The sequence below is a fragment of the Macaca fascicularis genome, chromosome 14, assembly GCF_037993035.2.
Source record: "Macaca fascicularis isolate 582-1 chromosome 14, T2T-MFA8v1.1".
Lineage (NCBI taxonomy): Eukaryota > Metazoa > Chordata > Mammalia > Primates > Cercopithecidae > Macaca > Macaca fascicularis.
The window spans coordinates 50,990,874-51,008,627 of record NC_088388.1 but is presented as its reverse complement, the minus strand read 5'-3'; the positions used below and the strand labels follow the sequence as shown (position 1 = coordinate 51,008,627).

The window sequence follows — 17,754 nt, the reverse complement described above, 5'->3', positions numbered from 1 at the left end:
TGTTGGTGGGTCTTTAAACTAGTTCCACCATTGTGGAAGATGGTGTGGTGATTCCTCAAGGACCTAGAACTAGAAATACCATTTGACCCAGCCATCCCATTACTGGGTATATACCCAAAGGATTATAAATCATGCAACTATAAAGACACATGCACACGTATGCTTATTGTAGCAGTATTCACAATAGCACAGACTTGGAACCAACCCAGATGTCCATGAATGATAGACTGGATAAAGAAAATGTGGCACATATACACCATGGAATACTATGCAGCCATAAATAGGATGAGTTCATGTCCTTTGCAGGGACATAGATGAAGCTGGAAACCATCACTCTGAGCAAGCTATCACAAGAACAGAAAACCAAACACTGCATGTTCTCACTCATAGATGGAAATTGAACTGTGAGAACACTTGGACACAGGGTGGGGAACATCACACACTGGGGCCTGTTGTGGGGTGGAGGAGCGGGCAGAGATAGCATTGAGAGATATGCATAATGTAAATGACGAGTTGATGGGTACAGCACATCATCATGGCACATGTATGCGTATGTAAGAAACCTGCACGTTGTGCACATGTACCCTAGAGCACAAAGTGTAATATTAATTTAAAAAAAAAGAATGAAGGGGAAAACATTGTGAAATAAAGGAAAAGAAAAGAATTTGTCAGTGAGACACTTACCTTGCAAGAAAGACAAAAGAAAGTTCTTTAAACCAGGAGTTACCAACCAGTACCGGTTTGTGGCCTGTTAGGAACTGGTACACATAGCCGGAGATGAGCAGCAGGCAGATGAGCATTACCGCCTGAGCTCTGCCTCCTGTCAGATCAGCCACCACATTAGATTCTCATAGGAGCACAAATCCTATTGTGGACTGCATATGCAAGGGATTTGGGGTTGTGCACTCCTTATGAAATTCTAAGGCCTAATGATCTAAGGTCCGGATGATGGAACAGTTTCATCCTGAAACCATCTCCTCGCACCCCCACCCAGCCTGTGGAAAAATTGTCTTCCATGAAACCTGTCCCTGGTGCCAAAAAGGTTAGGGAACCCCTGCTTTAAACAGAAATTATAAAAGAAGGACTCTTGAAGTAACAGGAAGGAAGAAAGAACAGTGAAACAAGAAGAAATAGTGGGAGAATGCAATAGACTATACTTCTTGTGAGTTTCATGAATCATATTTGATGATTGCAACAAAAATTATAACATCATCTGATACTCAAGACAAGACAATTATACTTAAAAGTAGGCAAGGTAGAGACCTAACTGGTAGTAAGGTTTTCACACTTCACTCAAAGTGGTAAAATGTCGATACCAGTAGACTGTGATAAATCACATATGTACATTGTATTGCCAAGAACAACCGCTAAGAAAACTATATAAAGTAATAAACTCAGAAACTCTATAAATTAATCACGATGGAATCCTAAAAAATTCTAGTAACCCCAGAAAAACAAGAAAAAACAAAGGAACAAGGAACAGAAGAAACAAACAGAAAACAATAAAATGGCAAACTTAAGGCCTGACATAAGTATTTACCTTAAAAGGATACAATATGAACAAAAGGAAAAATTGATCATGAAAAAAAGATTTGTCTATGAAAATGATTTTTTTTACATGAGGTATTCCTGTTGTCATGGGAGATATTTATGAGTAGATTCTAATTACCTTGTATTGTTAAAGTGAAAGTCACTCTCAGTAAATTTGTGATTTGTTCTTTCCTAATTTCAGCAGTTTTTTTTTTTAATTATTATTATACTTTAAGTTCTAGGGTGCATGTCCACAACGTGCAGGTTTGTTACATATGTATACATGTGCCATGTTGGTGTGCTGCACCCATTAACTCGTCTTTTACATTAGGTATATCTCCTAATGCTATCCCTCCCCCAACCCCCTCCCCACAATAGGACATGGTGTGTGGTGTTCCCCTTCCTGTGTCCAAGTGATCTCATTGTTCAATTCCTACCTATGAGTGAGAGCATGTGCTATTTGGTTTTCTGTTCTTGTGATAGTTTGCTGAGAATGATGGTTTCCAGCTGCATCCATGTCCCTACAAAGGACACGAACTCATCCTTTTTTATGGCTGCATAGTAGTCCATGGTGTATATGTGCCACATTTTCTTAATCCAGTCTGTCACTGATGGACATTTGGGTTGATTCCAAGTCTTTGCTATTGTGAATAGTGCCGCAATAAACATGCATGTGCATGTGTCTTTATAGCAGCATGACTTATAATCCTTTGGGTATATCCCCAGTAATGGGGTGGCTGGGTCAAATGGTATTTCTAGTTCTAGATCCTTAAGGAATCGCCACACTGTTTTCCACAATGGTTGAACTAGTTTACAGTCCCACCAACAGTGTAAAAGTGTTCCTATTTCTCCACATCCTCTCCAGCACCTGTTGTTTCCTGACTTTTTAATGATTGCCATTCTCACTGGTGTGAGATAGTATCTCATTGTGGTTTTGATTTGCATTTCTCTGATGATGAGTGATGATGAGCATTTTTTCATGTGTCTGTTGGCTGTAGGAATGTCTTCTTTTGAGAAATGTCTGTTCATATCCTTTGCCCACTTTTTGATAGGGTTTCAACAGTTTTTAAACAGTATTGAGGAAAGGTTACTTCAAACAAAAATTGTTTTTGTATGTGTTTCATTTGAATTCTGTGGTGGCTAAATGAGACCACTACAGAATTCCAATGAGTGGTTAAAATGACAAAGTTCACAGAAAAAGGAGTATAAACGATATAAATATTATAAGGAACATTTAGAATCACAATAATCAGAGAATTCAGGTTGAAGCAGAAATTAGAGTTTTTTTTTTTTGGCTATCAGATAGGTAGGGATTAATTAAATTCATAGTTGCTAATTGTAATGGGATATGTAAAAATAGGTGCTGTTATATACAATTAGAAGTGTAGATCTGATCAACATATTCTAGGGCAGTTTTAGAGGAATGGCAACATTTTAACATGTTAATTTGCATTCAGCAATTCAGATTATGGAAAGCTGTGTATAAGAAATCTGCTTAATTGTTCACAGTAACATATATAGACAGGTGTTTATTTTAGTGGTATTTGCAAGGGAGAAAGGCTAGAAATAGTTGGGCTATGCCCTGGTATCAGGAAATGTTTTAAAATAAAAACTAATACATATTAACACTTCACAAGAAAAAAAAATTCCACAAAGAGCAGACATTATTTAGCTGTGTTGGTGTAATGTTCATAATATTTCTAACTTCCAAAATGTATTGAGGATACTTTAATAAACAGTTTTGTTGTGAACTCATTAATTTGAATAATTATTAATTGCAAACATACCCAAATGTAAGTTCAATGTACAACAACAACAAAAAACAAAAGTAACATTTAATTTACTGTTCTGATTGTTAGTCCACGTATTTCTATGGGTAATCAAATTGAACGTCATATATATGTTTATTTGAAGAGTAAAAATCATCTTATGTTTACATCAGTGACATATTTCTTCTAAATTAAAATATTTTTTTCTACCAATTTTTTAAAGCCTTGCCTGATGTTACCCTGTCTGTGAGGTTTTTGTTAATTATTCATCTTTAAGTTATCACTCTCTTTTGAACTAACATTTTTTCTGTATTTTTATCTCATCATTTTCCATAATATTAATAGTAATAATACTTTTAATGCTCTAAATCATACATTATCCACTTCTTTATTTGCTTTACATATATTATCAGATTTCTCATATTAGCCCATAATAAGGTAGACATTACTATCCTTTTTTTGCATTGAAGAAACTGAAATTTTCAGAGATTAAGTAAACTGCTCAAGGTCACACAGGTGAGATTAAAGTTTAGGTTTCAAATTCAGGTATGTTTGCTACAAAACCTTGTCACTGTGTTAGACTGCCTCTTAAGTGAGTAAGGTAAATGAAATAAGTGCTTTGTGTGTTTAAAAGAAATTTTGTTATAAAGGAAAGGAAATAATCGACGAATTAATGAAATGTTCAAATTACAGACTTTAAAGTAAATACAGATTTAGTTTTATACTTGTCATTAGGTAATTCAGTATTAGTAATTAATACCATTAGATATAATGTGATAATCAACTAGTGAAAAAGAAAAAAATTAAAGTTCACGGTTATTTGCTACATATATATATAAATTTTAAGTTAGAATTATACCATTTGTTATGTCATTTATGCCATGTACAAATGAATGAAAATTTCACTTTTTTTCTTTCTAGAATTCTGGAGGCGGAAATGGAGTTGATCTTGCAGTGCTAAATGAGGCTCGCAATATGGTTTCAGATCTTCTGATTGATCCAAGCCTTCCTCCACAAGTCATTTCCTCTCTACGGAGTATCAGTAGCTTAATGGGTGCTTTCTCAGGTTCCTGTAGGCCAAAGATTAATCCTCTCACACCATTTCCTGGATTTTACCCCTGCTCTGAAATAGAGGACCCAGCTGAGAAAGGGGATAGAAAACTTAACAAGGTCAAAATACAGTAATCATCCAACCCTATTTATCAAATTTAATGATATTTTCAAAATAACTGCTCCTTTAAATTCTATATAAAATACAATTTTCCTTTCAAGGATCGGACATAATATTGAGCTGCTTGGGATGTTAGAGGCAATTATAAGCTCAAATAATTATAGTTGAGTATTCAGTTTTTATTTTAAGTACATTGCTGTGATTAGTACTTATAATTTGAATGGTAACAACTATGTATTATTATTCTTATTAAGAAGTAGAGAACAACAAGCAAATTTTGTTCCAGGGTGGTACAACAAACTAGTAGCCAGATCATTTTGTTGCTGTATTTTATTCTTTAGAATCCAGGAATTGTTCTTGTTGAGCCAAGAAGAAATGGTCATTATAATATTCATTTTATGAATTACATAGCATTATTTTAAAATGATTTTTATATTTTTTGAACCCTGTTTTCCCCCCTTTTATACCTACTGGAGATTACGGTAGCCCAGTAGGCACTGATTTTTATATCATTGGAATAGAGGATTAATTTCTCTTTAAAATATAAATATTTCAAAATAGGATTTTCTTTAGAAAATAATAAATACTCTTCTAAATTGGTATGCATTATCCTTATTCAGAGTGCTTTTACTTGTTTTATTTGACTATTAGTATCTTTACCAATAGCTAAAATCATAAAATTTTAAAACTAGAAACATTTTAGAAATTATTTTACTCAACCACTTTATTCCAGATAAAGAAACTAACCAAGAGAAGATGAAATTTATTTCAGTTAATTTTGTCAATTGTAATAATGCTTATAGAACTTAGAAATAGATAAATATAGTTTTTGTAGGAATTTTGATTATCAGTTAATTTTGTCAGTTGTCAGCATTAGGGTTTAGAAATGTGGAAAAATTAAGCAAACCCAATTAGAAGAAAAGGGTTTCAAAAGTACTGATCACAGTCCGGATCATAGTTATGTGATACTTTTATTTTTTTAAAGTTTATACAGTAGCACCTACATTAGTCAAAACCCAATTAATTAGTACTTAGTTATATGACTTCTTTTTTAGCAGTCTACCTTTTAAGAAAGAGATTAATCACAAGCATTCAGAGGGCATAGCAATAAACCATAAATAAAAGAACTCTAATGTATTCTTGAGTTAGTTTTCACTCTACCCCTCCTTTGCATTTTCTATTGATATTTGATACTCAGGATAGTAATTTTTTAAAATAGTAATTCTTAAAATTTAAAATCAGAAATCATATTGATATCAGTATTTAGTGTGTAGAAAAGTGTGCTAGTACATTTTAGGAACATTTTAAACATAATATTAATTAAACAGGATGCCTAAATGCCTCATTTCCTGAGCATTGTAGTTAATCAAGGTTATTTTGGGTTCTGGAATCTACTGATAGAGTAAGTCATATAAGAACCAGGAAGTAACCCTTATTCCTTTTCTTTGTGTTCCTTAAACTGCTTATTAGAATTCTATATCAAATTTGTCTCTCCTTTTGGAAAAGCATATAAAAAGCCTGATGTTACTTCAGAAAAGGGCAATGGCATTTATTTAAAAAACAATAGGTGAAAGGGAAAAGGAACAGATAACTTAATATAACTTTCTTATACACGTTAAAAACAAAGAAAGATCATGTGAACCTAAATTACAGTCAACAAGGATATTAGCATAAAGGACTTTTTCACTGCAGGTCTAATTAACTATTAACCTTTACAAAGTCAATGTCCTTGGGAAAACTGAAATATAAGACAGATATTTATCTCTGAGATTGCTGCAGTGTCTGCTGATAGAGGAAATTCATAAAAAGCAGAAACTATTATGTAAATATCAGTAAAACATTTATAATGGTCAAGAATGGAATATTGTTAATTGAACATTTGGGTTAGTTGAAGATTTTTTTAAAATTAGGGCAAAATATTAATGCTAAAGGTGTTCTGTATTTAACTCAGTCATTTATTCAAACTCAGAATCCTGCAGTTTCTCCTGATTAACCACTAAATAAGTTCTATAGCACTGTACTGAAAATATAAAAAAATTAGAATATAGGGCTGATCATCCCTGATCCTAAGATTGTCCTCCGAAGTTGATTTTCAGGGTAAATCTTTCATATCCACTTTTTAAATTGCCAATTGTTTCTTTCTCATGAAACAAGTAGTAAAATGTACAAAAGGAAAAGAATCTAGTTTAAATTATAGAGCTCAGACATATTTTTTAGTAGGAGGAAGAGGAATAGAATAACAAAATAGAGTGTGAAATTTGGAGTAAATTGACAGATTTTCAGAATAAAATGTTTCTTTTTTCTCTGTACATGTTAAAAATATACTTTGTATTGATACTTGCATGTGCCATCACTAATACTACATATATAGCATATTAAAGAGTGACATTTTAAACCATTGTTAAATTATTCAACAGGGACTAAATAGGAATAGTTCGCCAACTCCACAGCTGAGGAGGAGCTCAGGAACTTCAGGATTGCTACCTGTTGAACAGTCTTCAAGGTGGGAACGTAATAATGGCAAAAGGCCTCACCAAGAATTTGGCATTTCAAGGTAAAATCTGCAGAGCCTTTTAAGAAACTTGAATCAAATGCATCTACTTTGCTTCTGTCAATAATGTTTCAGTTAGTTCTGGAAGCAGAAAGGAATGGTTGAAGTATTTTAGGTATAGGACAACATGTGTAGTAATAATATGGTAAAATAGAGAAACTGATTATTAAAAAGAAGCTAATGTGTCTTGTCCTAAAACTTTGATAGGCTGGGTACAAAATGTGCTGGATCCCTGAGAACATGAGATAGTTTAGGGAAATTAGGATCAACTCAGGACTGGGTGCTGGGGAAGTTTTTAAATCGAGAGAAGTGGCCATTACAGGGTTAGCCACCAATCCAATGAATAGTATCCAGAGGTAGGTCTGCAGAGTTGGCTGACTTCTGAAAAGAGGAGCACGTTTCCAAGGGTCATCACAGTTGTTAGGTTGAAGGTAAACAGACTTTCAAATCCTGTTCCTGCTGGAGACTGAGACAACTAATATAATCTATATTCTGTTGAGGATTTACTTGGAACCGAACAATGCTAATCTTATAAATGAAAGTCATCAGTAACTAAGTAAATGAGGCTGGGAAAATGTAGGAGCTGAAATCTCCTGAATGTAAATATATACATTTACCCTGATAACAAAGGATTTAATAATATAGTACTTTGTCTTTTGAAAACCAGGAAAGATACTGATCCTTGCTTGAGTTTATCATAATTTTCTTTACTCAGCTTTCTAATTATGTTAATATAAGATCGGAATTGGCACAAATTCTGCGTTAACCACTTTCTGTTATTATTGAGCATGTTTTATACTTTTGAGCTGTATCGTTTCACATTTGAAACAGTAGATGGCAGGATTGGATCATAGATATTTGTTAAAATTTATGTTAATATTTGCGTTTGAAAGAATAAGATGATTATAATTTTCTAGATTCTTAGGTGGTTTATTAATTTGAATCTTGTATAATATATTCAAGCAGCTGAACTCCTTTTTTGTAAAAGAAAAATTGAATGAAGCGATGTCTAAAACAGGAATGCAGTGAAGTACGAAGAGTACTGTACAGGAAAATGAACACTGGTCCAAAATTTGCTGTGGCCTGAACATCATAGTCTTCTTTTTTTTTTTTTTTTTTTTTTTTTTTTTGGTAAAGGAAGCAGGCTATAGGGAAGTGAATGATGTCAGGAACAGAAAATGTGACAGTATTTCTTAACTATGGGTAGCATTATCTTGAGAATATAGTTGGGTTTTAAAAGGAATGATAAAAATGTTTTATATTTTAACCTTTCATACTGATGTAACAGCAATGCATTTGCAGTTAAAGAAACATTTGATACATTGAGTTAAGGTCATTTTTATCCTGCTGCCTCAGATAATTGATTGAAACAGAAGCATAGTCCAGAGAAAACCAATCTTTAACTCTGAAAAGTGTTTATTATATAAAGCTAAATGTAGGTAGGTTCTATATAATGACTTAACTCTCATTAAAACAAAATTCATGCCTCATAAAATATTTAGAAATTTAGAGAATAAATTAATTGGTGGTATTATGTACATCTGTTTTAAAGAGACCAAGGTAGACGTATCTTTTCTAGTTTGCAGAAGCTGGAGCCTCTTGGTAATAAATGTCTATGTGTACTTTGCACATAGGTGGGTTATGATGGGAATATATGAAACATTTATAACCACTATTCCTTTTCAGATTCAAATCTCTAGATCAGTGCTAATAGAAATTTTTGCAATGATGGAAATAGTTTATATCTGCACTGTCTAATATGGTACTCCCTAGCTACATGTGGCTGTTAATCATTTGAAATGTATCTAGTATGACTAAGGAAGTGAATTTTAAATGTGATTTAATTCTTATTAATTTCATTCAGATATAAAGAGCCATATGTAACTGTTTTGTAGATACATGCGACATCCATATTAGTGCAGCTCTAGATCTTTAATGCGTAGTGATGTTTTGTTCAGGAATCTTTAGATTTTAGTAGCACAAAACTAATAGATTTATGACTCTGAAATCATCTTGACTTTATATTAGAGTACTCCAGAATCGAGATCTCATATGCTTGATTTTGAGTCTTGAGCTTTGGATTCTGATCACAGTTTGCCTGACTGATTTCAACATGATTCCAGTGTTGAACCTCTCATTTCCTGAGCCTATACCTGAAACCAGATTTCTCATCACTCCAGCTGCTTTTTCGTCTGTTACTGTTGTTCTGCCCTTATTTCCCGGCACAATGCTGCCATCCTCTAGTGGAGTGGTTGCTTACAAAATTGATTTACTTAGAGACTTGGTGTTATCTTTGCATCCTGTCACCTTATTCTACAGATGACAGTTGTCAGATATCTGTCTGCATTATCTTTTACTCTCTATTCCTTCTTCTCCTTTATCACTGTGCCTATACTATTTTATGTTTTCATTGCTGTTTACTTGGGCTATTGAATTAGCCTCTTAATTCCAGTTTCCAGTATCCTTCTTGACTTTATTAATCTTCTACTTTACACTACAAATGTTCCTTAAATAAAACTGTGATTGCAGTTGTCCCTGGGTATCCCTGGGGGATTGGTTCCAGGCCCCTCCCCTTCCCATGGGTACAAAAATCCATGGATGCTTGAGTTCTTTATATAAAATGGTGTAGTATTTGCATATACTCTCTACACATCCTTTCGTATACTTTAAATCACCTCCAGATTACTTATAATACCTAATGTAATGTAAATACTGTGTAAAGAGTAGTTATACTCTATTTTTTATTCGTTTTTTTATTACTGTTGTTTTTCCTTGAATATTTTTGATTTGGGGGTGGTTAAATCTGTGGATGTAGAAACCTCATATACAGATAGCTGACTGTATATAGTTTTTCTAGTCATTGCATTTTTGGACTCTTTACCAGTCCTATAGAATAACGCCGAAATTCCTAGTGTAGAATGTGAAACCCAATTATTACCTCATGACAGAGCTGCAACCCTTACTTGGAAAAAGTAAATGAACTAAGACAGATGAGCAGTCTTTCAAATAATGAGAATAGAAAAATGATATGGAGGCCGGGCGCGGTGGCTCAAGCCTGTAATCCCAGCACTTTGGGAGGCCGAGACGGGCGGATCACGAGGTCAGGAGATCGAGACCATCCTGGCTAACACGGTGAAACCCCGTCTCTATTAAGAAATACAAAAAACTAGCCAGGCGAGGTGGCGGGCGCCTGTAGTCCCAGCTACTCGGGAGGCTGAGGCCGGAGAATGGCGTAAACCCGGGAGGCGGAGCTTGCAGTGAGCTGAGATCCGGCCACTGCACTCCAGCCTGGGTGACAGAGCGAGACTCCGTCTCAAAAAAAAAAAGAAAAATGATATGGAAAGCTTTCTAGGTAAAAACAATAGGCATATAACTTGTTTAAGACTCTTCCTTAATGTTTTCTGATAATTTTGTTCTTAGTTTAACTCCATTTGAAAATTAAGCTAAATTATGTTTCAAAATAATTAAAATACAAACAATGAAATATATATATATAAGGTATTTGGATAAAATACTATTGCCAGGCAATGAGTTATTAGATTTGATTACACAGCAGTGGTGAAGATAAATGGTGACTCACGGGTTTAAAAGCAAGTCTCTTTAGTGTAGGAGTAGGAGGGTAGTATAGGAGTATCAATTATAGTTGATAGCCCACAGGATAATTGAACACAACTTGCCTATTTTTTCTCCAGGGAAAACCTGTTCAAAAGGAGTGACCTGTGAGCCCTGAATATATATGCTGTTTGACCTCAGAGAAGACTGGGTCCCATCACTCAGTTCAAAAATAGCAGTTCAGTCTTCTTTTAACTCTAAGTATAGGTTGAGCATCCCAAATCCAAAATGCCCCAAAATTCAAAATTTCTTGAGTACAAACATGACTCTGCAAATGGAAAATCCCACACCTGACCACATGAGACGGGTCACAGTTAAAATACAGTCAAAACTTTGTTTCATGCACAAAATTATTTAAAATATTATATAAAATTACTTTCAGGCTATGTGTATATGAAATATAAGTGAATATTGTGTTCTATCCCCAAGATATCACATTGTGCATAAGCAAATATTCCAAAACCTGAAATCTGAAACACTTCTGGTCCCAAGACTTTCAGATAAGGGATATTCAACTTGCACTAAAACTAGAACTCAAAGATGGGTAATTCAATCATCAGCAAGTCCGGAAAACAACCTTTCTTGGAACTTTCTGACCAGAGAAGTCTCATCCCAGATCTGAAACTTAAACAGAAGGCAAGATTAAGGGTCATAATGCCGTTCCATATGGTCATTCCACAACTGTGCCGTATAATTTATCAGAGACTTACAGCAAGGTTATATTAGCAAACTTGACCCTATTTGAACCCCAGCAATTCAAGAGGGCTAATTGTGTCATCCTACTCAGGTTCTTAAGAGAATAACTCTGTAAATTTAGACATCTACAATTATCAAATTTATACAACTGCATTGAAACTGAGTTGGTACAGACCTTGTTAAGGTAATTTGTATTGACTGTCTAGAAGTTAGCTCTTAAAATATAGCTTAGCTCAGGGACCATAACTTTTGATGTCTCTTGTTTGTTTGCTTTTGACAACTCATTCCCAAGTGAGTAAAAAAGAAAAATAAACTCAATTTCTTCCACCATACTCTGACAGCACATTTCTGATACCAGATGTGTGGGGATTTCTCCCCAGCAGCAAGCAAGCAAGCAAGCAAGCAAGCAAGCAGTTCTATAGTAGACATAAGCTAGGTGTCCTATAATTCAATTATTTCTTTTTCTTTCTTTCTTTCTTTTTTTTTTTTTTGAGACAGAGTCTCACTCTTTGCCCAGGCTGGAGTGCAGTGGCACGATCTCGGCTCACTGCTACCTCTGCCTCCCGGGTTCAAGCAATTCTCCTTCCTCAACCTCCTGAGTAGCTGGGACTACAGGCACATGCCACCACGCCCAGCTAATTTTTGTATTTTTAGTAGAGATGGGGTTTCACTATGTTGGCCAGGCTGGTCTCGAACTCCTGACCTCACATGATCCGCCTGCCTTGGCCTGCCAAAGTGCTGGGATTACACGCATGAGCCACCGTGCCCGGCCTAATTCCATTATTTCTGACACCATCTACCCGGAGATAGCGTCAGATCATACTGGTTAAGGACTCAGTCCCACAAGACTAATCCCCACTTCTGATGCCACGCAGGCCTCAGGTTATTTTGCCTGTGCTTCTGACCAACCTGCTGTAAACCAGGTTCCCTCAGCCCTCTCCCTGGATTCAGATAATTTGCTGGAGCAACTCACAGAACTCAGGGAAACATGTTTACTGGTTTATTACAAAGAGTATTTTAAAGGATACAAATCAACAGCCAGATGAGGAGATACAAAGGACAGGTCTGGAAGGGACCTGAGTACAGGAGCTTCTGCCCCTGCGGAGTTGAGTTATGCCACCCTCCTGGCTTGTGGACATGTTCTTGTTCAGTTTCCTGGAAGCCCTCACGTGTTTGGCTGTTCACAAGCTCCTCAGACCCAGTCCTTTGTGGATATTTATAGGAGCTTCATATTATAGGCATGATTGATTAAATCATTGGCCATTGGTGAGCAATTTAAGCTTTTTAAAATTTAATTTAGTCCCTCTCCTCTCCCTGGAGGTTGGGAAGTGGAGCTGAAAACCCCCATCCTCTAATCCTGTCTTGATATTTCAAGTGACTAGCCTCCATCCTGAAACTGCCTAGGAGCTGCGGGCCATCAGTCAACTCATTAGCATACAAAAAGACACTTTGGAGATCCTCAGGATTTTAGGAGTTGTATGCTAGGAAACAGGCACTGGACTAAAACCAAATATGTATTTCACAGTATCACACCAAGTCTGACTTTAATCACCTTCCTACCAACTATTAGTAATCATTGGAACTACTACTCTGCTTGTCTTCTGCTTTCTTCGTATTTATTTATGTAATTTTATTGAGGTGTGTATTTATCTGTTGCTGGGCCAGGACATAATGGGAAGATTCAGGAACTAATCAGATAACCTATCATTTGACCTGTAACTCTTAATTCTAAATAGCTAAATGAATGTATGATATACAGAAATTATTCAAAGACCCTGGATCAAGATAGAAGACATTGGAGCAGTGCTGTGGTGCCCTTCTGAAAGGAGAAATCTCTCTTTGTCTTGACTATTAATCAGGGAATCAGGGAGTGGACTTTGGTAGAATACACAGATTTTTCTCTCTTTTTTGAGTTTTCTTTCTTTTTTATTTTAAACTAGAAGCTTTTAGAGTGTTTGTATGCTGTGAATGATACGGACAAGAACATGTTTATGAGATTTAATTTTGTTTGCATGACTAAGTATTTGAAAGCTCAATTCATTATCTTATTATTATTATTATTGTTATATTATACTTTAAGTTCTGGGGTACATGTGCAGAATGTGTAGTTTTGTTACATAGGTATACACGTGCCATGGTGGTTTGCTGCAGCCATCAACCCGTCACCTACTTTAGATATTTCTCCTAATGCTATCCCTCCCCTAGGCCCCCACCCCTGGACCGGCCCCAGTGTGTGATATTTCCCTCCCTGTGTCCATATGTTCTCATTGTTCAACTCCCACTTACGAGTGAGAACATGCACTGTTTGGTTTTCTGTTCTTGTGATAGTTTGCTGAGAATGATGGTTTCCAGCTTCATCCATGTCCCTGCAAAGGACATGAACTCATCCTTTTTTATGGCTACCTAATATTCCATGGTATATATGTGCTACATTTTCTTTATCCAGTCTATCATTGATGGACATTTGGGTGGGTTCCAAGTCATTCCTATTGTGAATAGTGCCACAATAAACATACATGTGCATGTGTTTTTATAGTAGAATGATTCATAATCCTTTGGATATATGCCCAGTAATGGGATTGCTGGGTCAAATGGTATTTCTTGTACCAGATCCTTGAAGAATCACCACACTGTCTTCCACAATGGTTGAACTAATTTACACTCCCACTAACAGTGTAAAAGTATTCCTGTTTCTCCACATCCTCTGCAGCATCTGTTGTTTCCTGACTTTTTAATGATCACCATTCTAACTGGCGTGAGATGGTATCTCATTGTGGTTTTGATTTGCATTTCTGTAAGGACCAGTGATAATGAGCATTTTTTCATGTTTGTTGGTTACATTAATGTCTTCTTTTGAGAAGTGTCTGTTCATATCCTTTGCCCACTTTTTGATGTGTTTTTTTTTCTTGTAAATTTGTTTAAGTTCTTTGTAGATTCTGGATATTAACCCTTTGTCAGATGGATACAGTGCAAACATTTTCTCCTATTCTATAGGTTGCCTGTTCTCTCTGATGATAGTTTATTTTGCTGTACAGAAGCTCTTTAATTAGATCCCACTGGTCAATTTTGGCTTTTGTTGCCATTGCTTTTGGTGTTTTAGACATGAAGTCTTTGCCCATGCCTATGTCCTGCATGGTATTGCCTAGGTTTTCTTCTAAGATTTTTGTGGTTTTAGGTCTTACGTTTAAGTGTTTAATCCATCGTAAGTTAATTTTTGTGTAAGGTGTAAGAAAGGAGTCCAGTTTCAGTTTTCTGCATATGGCTAGCCAGTTTTCCCAACACCATTTATTAAATAGGGAATCCTTTCCCCACTGCTTGTTTGTGTCAGGTTTGTCAAAGATCAGATGGTTGTAGATGTGTGGTGTTATTTCTGAGGCCTCTGTTCTATTCCATTGGTCTATATATCTGTTTGGTACCAGTACCAGAGGAAAGAACAGGCAGTAATGATTGCTCTTCTGCAGCCTCTCCTGGTGGCACCCAGGCAAACAGGGTGTTTTGGTTACTGTAGCCTTGTAGTATAGATTGAAGTCAGGTAGCATGATGCCTCCAGCTTTGTTCTTTTTTCTTAGGATTGTCTTGGCTCTGAGGGATCGTTTTTGGTTGCATATGAAATTTAAAGTAGATTTTTCTAATTCTGTGAAGAAAGTCTATGGTAGCTTGATGGGGATAGCATTGAATCTGTGTATTACTTTGGGCAGTATGGCCATTTTTGCGATATTGATTCCTCCTATCCATGAGCATGGAATGTTTTTTCATTTGTTTGTGTCCTCTCTTATTTCCTTGAACAGTGGTTTGTAGTTGTCCTTGAAGAGGTCCTTCACATCCCTTGTGAGTTGGATTCCTAGGTATTTTATTCTCTTTGTAAAAGTTCTGAATGGGAGTTCACTCATGATGTGGCTCTCTTTTTTGTCTATTTTTGTTGTATAGGAATGGTTGTGATTTTTGCATATTGATTTTGTATCCTGATACTTTTCTGAAGTTGCTTATCAGCTTAAGGAGATTTGGGGCTGAGGCAATGGGGTTTTCTAAATATGCAATCATGTCATCTGCAAACAGGGACAATTTGACTTCCTCTTTTCCTAATTGAATACTGTTTATTTCTTTCTCTTGCCTGATTTCCCTGGCCAGAACTTCCAATACTATGATGAATAGAAGTGGTGAGAGAGGGCATCCTTGTCTTGTGCTAATTTTCAAAAGGAATGCTTCCAGCTTTTGCCCATTCAGTATGATATTGCTTGTGGGTTTGTCATAAATAGCTCTTATTATTTTGAGATACATTCCATTGATACCTAGTTCATTGAGAGTTTTTAGCATGAAGGGCTGTTGAATTTTGTTGAAGGCCTTTTGTTCATATATTGAGATAATCATGTGGTTTTTGTCATTGGTTCTGTTTATGTGATGGATTACATTTATTGATTTGTGTATGTTGAAACAGCCTTGCATCCCAGGGATGAAGCCTACTTGATCGTAGGATAAGCTTTTTGATGTGCTGCTGGATTCGGTTTGCCAGTATTTTATTGAGGATTTTCACATCAGTGTTCATCAGGGATATTGGCCTGAAATTTTTTTTTGTTGTGACTCTTCCAGGTTTTGGTATCAGGATGATGTCGGCCTCATAATATGAGTTAGGGAAGATTTCCTCTTTTTCTGTTGAGTGGAATAGTTTCAGAATGAATGGTACTAGCTCCTCTTTGTACCTATGGTAGAATTCAGCTGTGAATCTGTCTGGTCCTGGACTTTTTTTGGTTGGTAGGATATTAATTACTGCCTCAATTTCAGAACTTGTTATTGGTTGGTTCAGGGATTTGACTTCTTCCTGGTTTAGACTTGGGAGGGTGTATGTGTCCAGGAATTTATTCATTTCTTCTAGATTTTTTAGTTTATTTGTGCAGATGTGTTTATAGTATTCTCTGATGGTAGTTTGTATTTCTGTGGGATCAGTGGTGATATCCCTTATATCATTTTTTTATTGTGTCTATTTGATTCTTTTCTTATTCTTACTTATTAGTCTGGCTGGTGGTCAGTATATTTTGTTGATCTTTTGAAAAAAACCAGCTCATGAAATTCACATTGATTTTTTGAAGGGCTTTTCGTGTCTCTGTCTCCTTCAGTTCTGCTCTGATCTTAGTTATTTCTTGCCTTCCGCTAGCTTTTGAATATGTTTGCTCTTGCTTCTCTAGTTCTTTTAATTGTGATATTAGGGTGTCAATTTTAGATCTTTCCTGCTTTCTCTTATGGGCATTTAGTCCTATAAATTTCCCTTTACACACTGCTTTAAATGTGTCCCAGAGATTCTGGTATGTTGTGTCTTTGTTCTCATTGGTTTCAAGGAACATCTTTATTTCTGCCTTCATTCCGTTATGTACCCAGTAGTCATTCAGGAGCAGGTTGTACAGTTTCCATGTAGTTGTGTGGTTTCTAGTGAGTTTCCTAATCCTGAGTTCTAATTTGATTGCACTGTGGTCTGAGAGACAGCTTATTATAATTTCTGTTCTTTTACATTTGCCGAGGAGTGTTTTACTTCCAATTATGTGGTCAGTCTTAGAATTAGTGCAATGAGATGCTGAGAAGAATGTATGGTCTGTTGATTTGGGGTGGAGAGTTCTGTAGATGTCTATTAGGTCCACTTGGTGCAGAGCTGAGTTCAAGTCCTGAGTATCCTTGTTAATTTTCTGTCTCATTGATCTAATATTGACAATGGGGTATTAAAGTCTCCCACTATTATTATGTGGGAGTCTAAGTCTCTTTGTAGGTCTCTAAGAACTTGCTTTATGAATCTGGGTGCTCTTGTATTGGGTACATATGTATTTAGGATGGTTAGTTCTTTTGCATCGATCCATTTACCATTATGTAATACCCTTCTTTGTCTCTTTTGATCTTTGTTGGTTTAAAGTCTGTTTTATCAGAGATTAGGATTGCAACTCCTGCCTTTTTTTTTTTTTTTTTTTTGCTTTCCATTTGCTTGGTAAATATTCCTCCATCTCTTTATTTTGAGCCTGATGTGTCTTTACAGGTGAGATGGGTCTCCTGAATAGATCACACTGATATGTCTTGACTCTTATCCAATTTGCCAGTCTGTGTATTTTAATTGGGGCATTTAGCCTGTTTATGTTTAAGGTTAATGTGTGTGAATTTGATCCTGTCATTATGATGCTAATTGGTTGTTTTGCCCTTTAGTTGATGCAGTTTCTTCATAGTGTAGATGGTCTTTACAACTTGGTATGTTTTTGCAGTGGCTGGTACTGGTTGTTCCTTTCCATGTTTAGTGCTTCCTTCAGGAGCTCTTGTAAGGCAGGCCTGGTGGTGACAAAATCTCTCAGCATTTGCTTGTCTGTAAAGGATTTTATTTCTCCTTGACTTATGAAGCTTAGTTTGGCTGGATATGAAATTCTGGGTTAAAAGTTCTTTTCTTTTGGTAGATCATG

General features: G+C 35.8%; 1 protein-coding gene across 4 annotated transcripts in view; it reads left to right on the top strand.

The window, feature by feature from the left end:
• Window positions 1-17,754, top strand: part of PDE3B (phosphodiesterase 3B) — a 205,727-nt gene that overhangs the window by 122,683 nt on the left and 65,290 nt on the right. For 3 of the 4 annotated variants that reach the window (XR_012423377.1, XM_005578550.5, XM_074014221.1), the window contains exons 3-4: window positions 4,221-4,469; window positions 6,888-7,024. Coding sequence is in view for 2 of the 4 variants with exons in the window: in XM_005578550.5 (XP_005578607.3) it covers window positions 4,221-4,469; window positions 6,888-7,024 (386 nt within the window). In the remaining 2 variants the exon portion in view is untranslated. Of the gene's footprint in view, window positions 1-4,220; window positions 4,634-6,887; window positions 7,025-17,754 lie in introns of all 4 variants that reach the window. The other variant, XM_074014222.1, reaches the window with a different exon arrangement.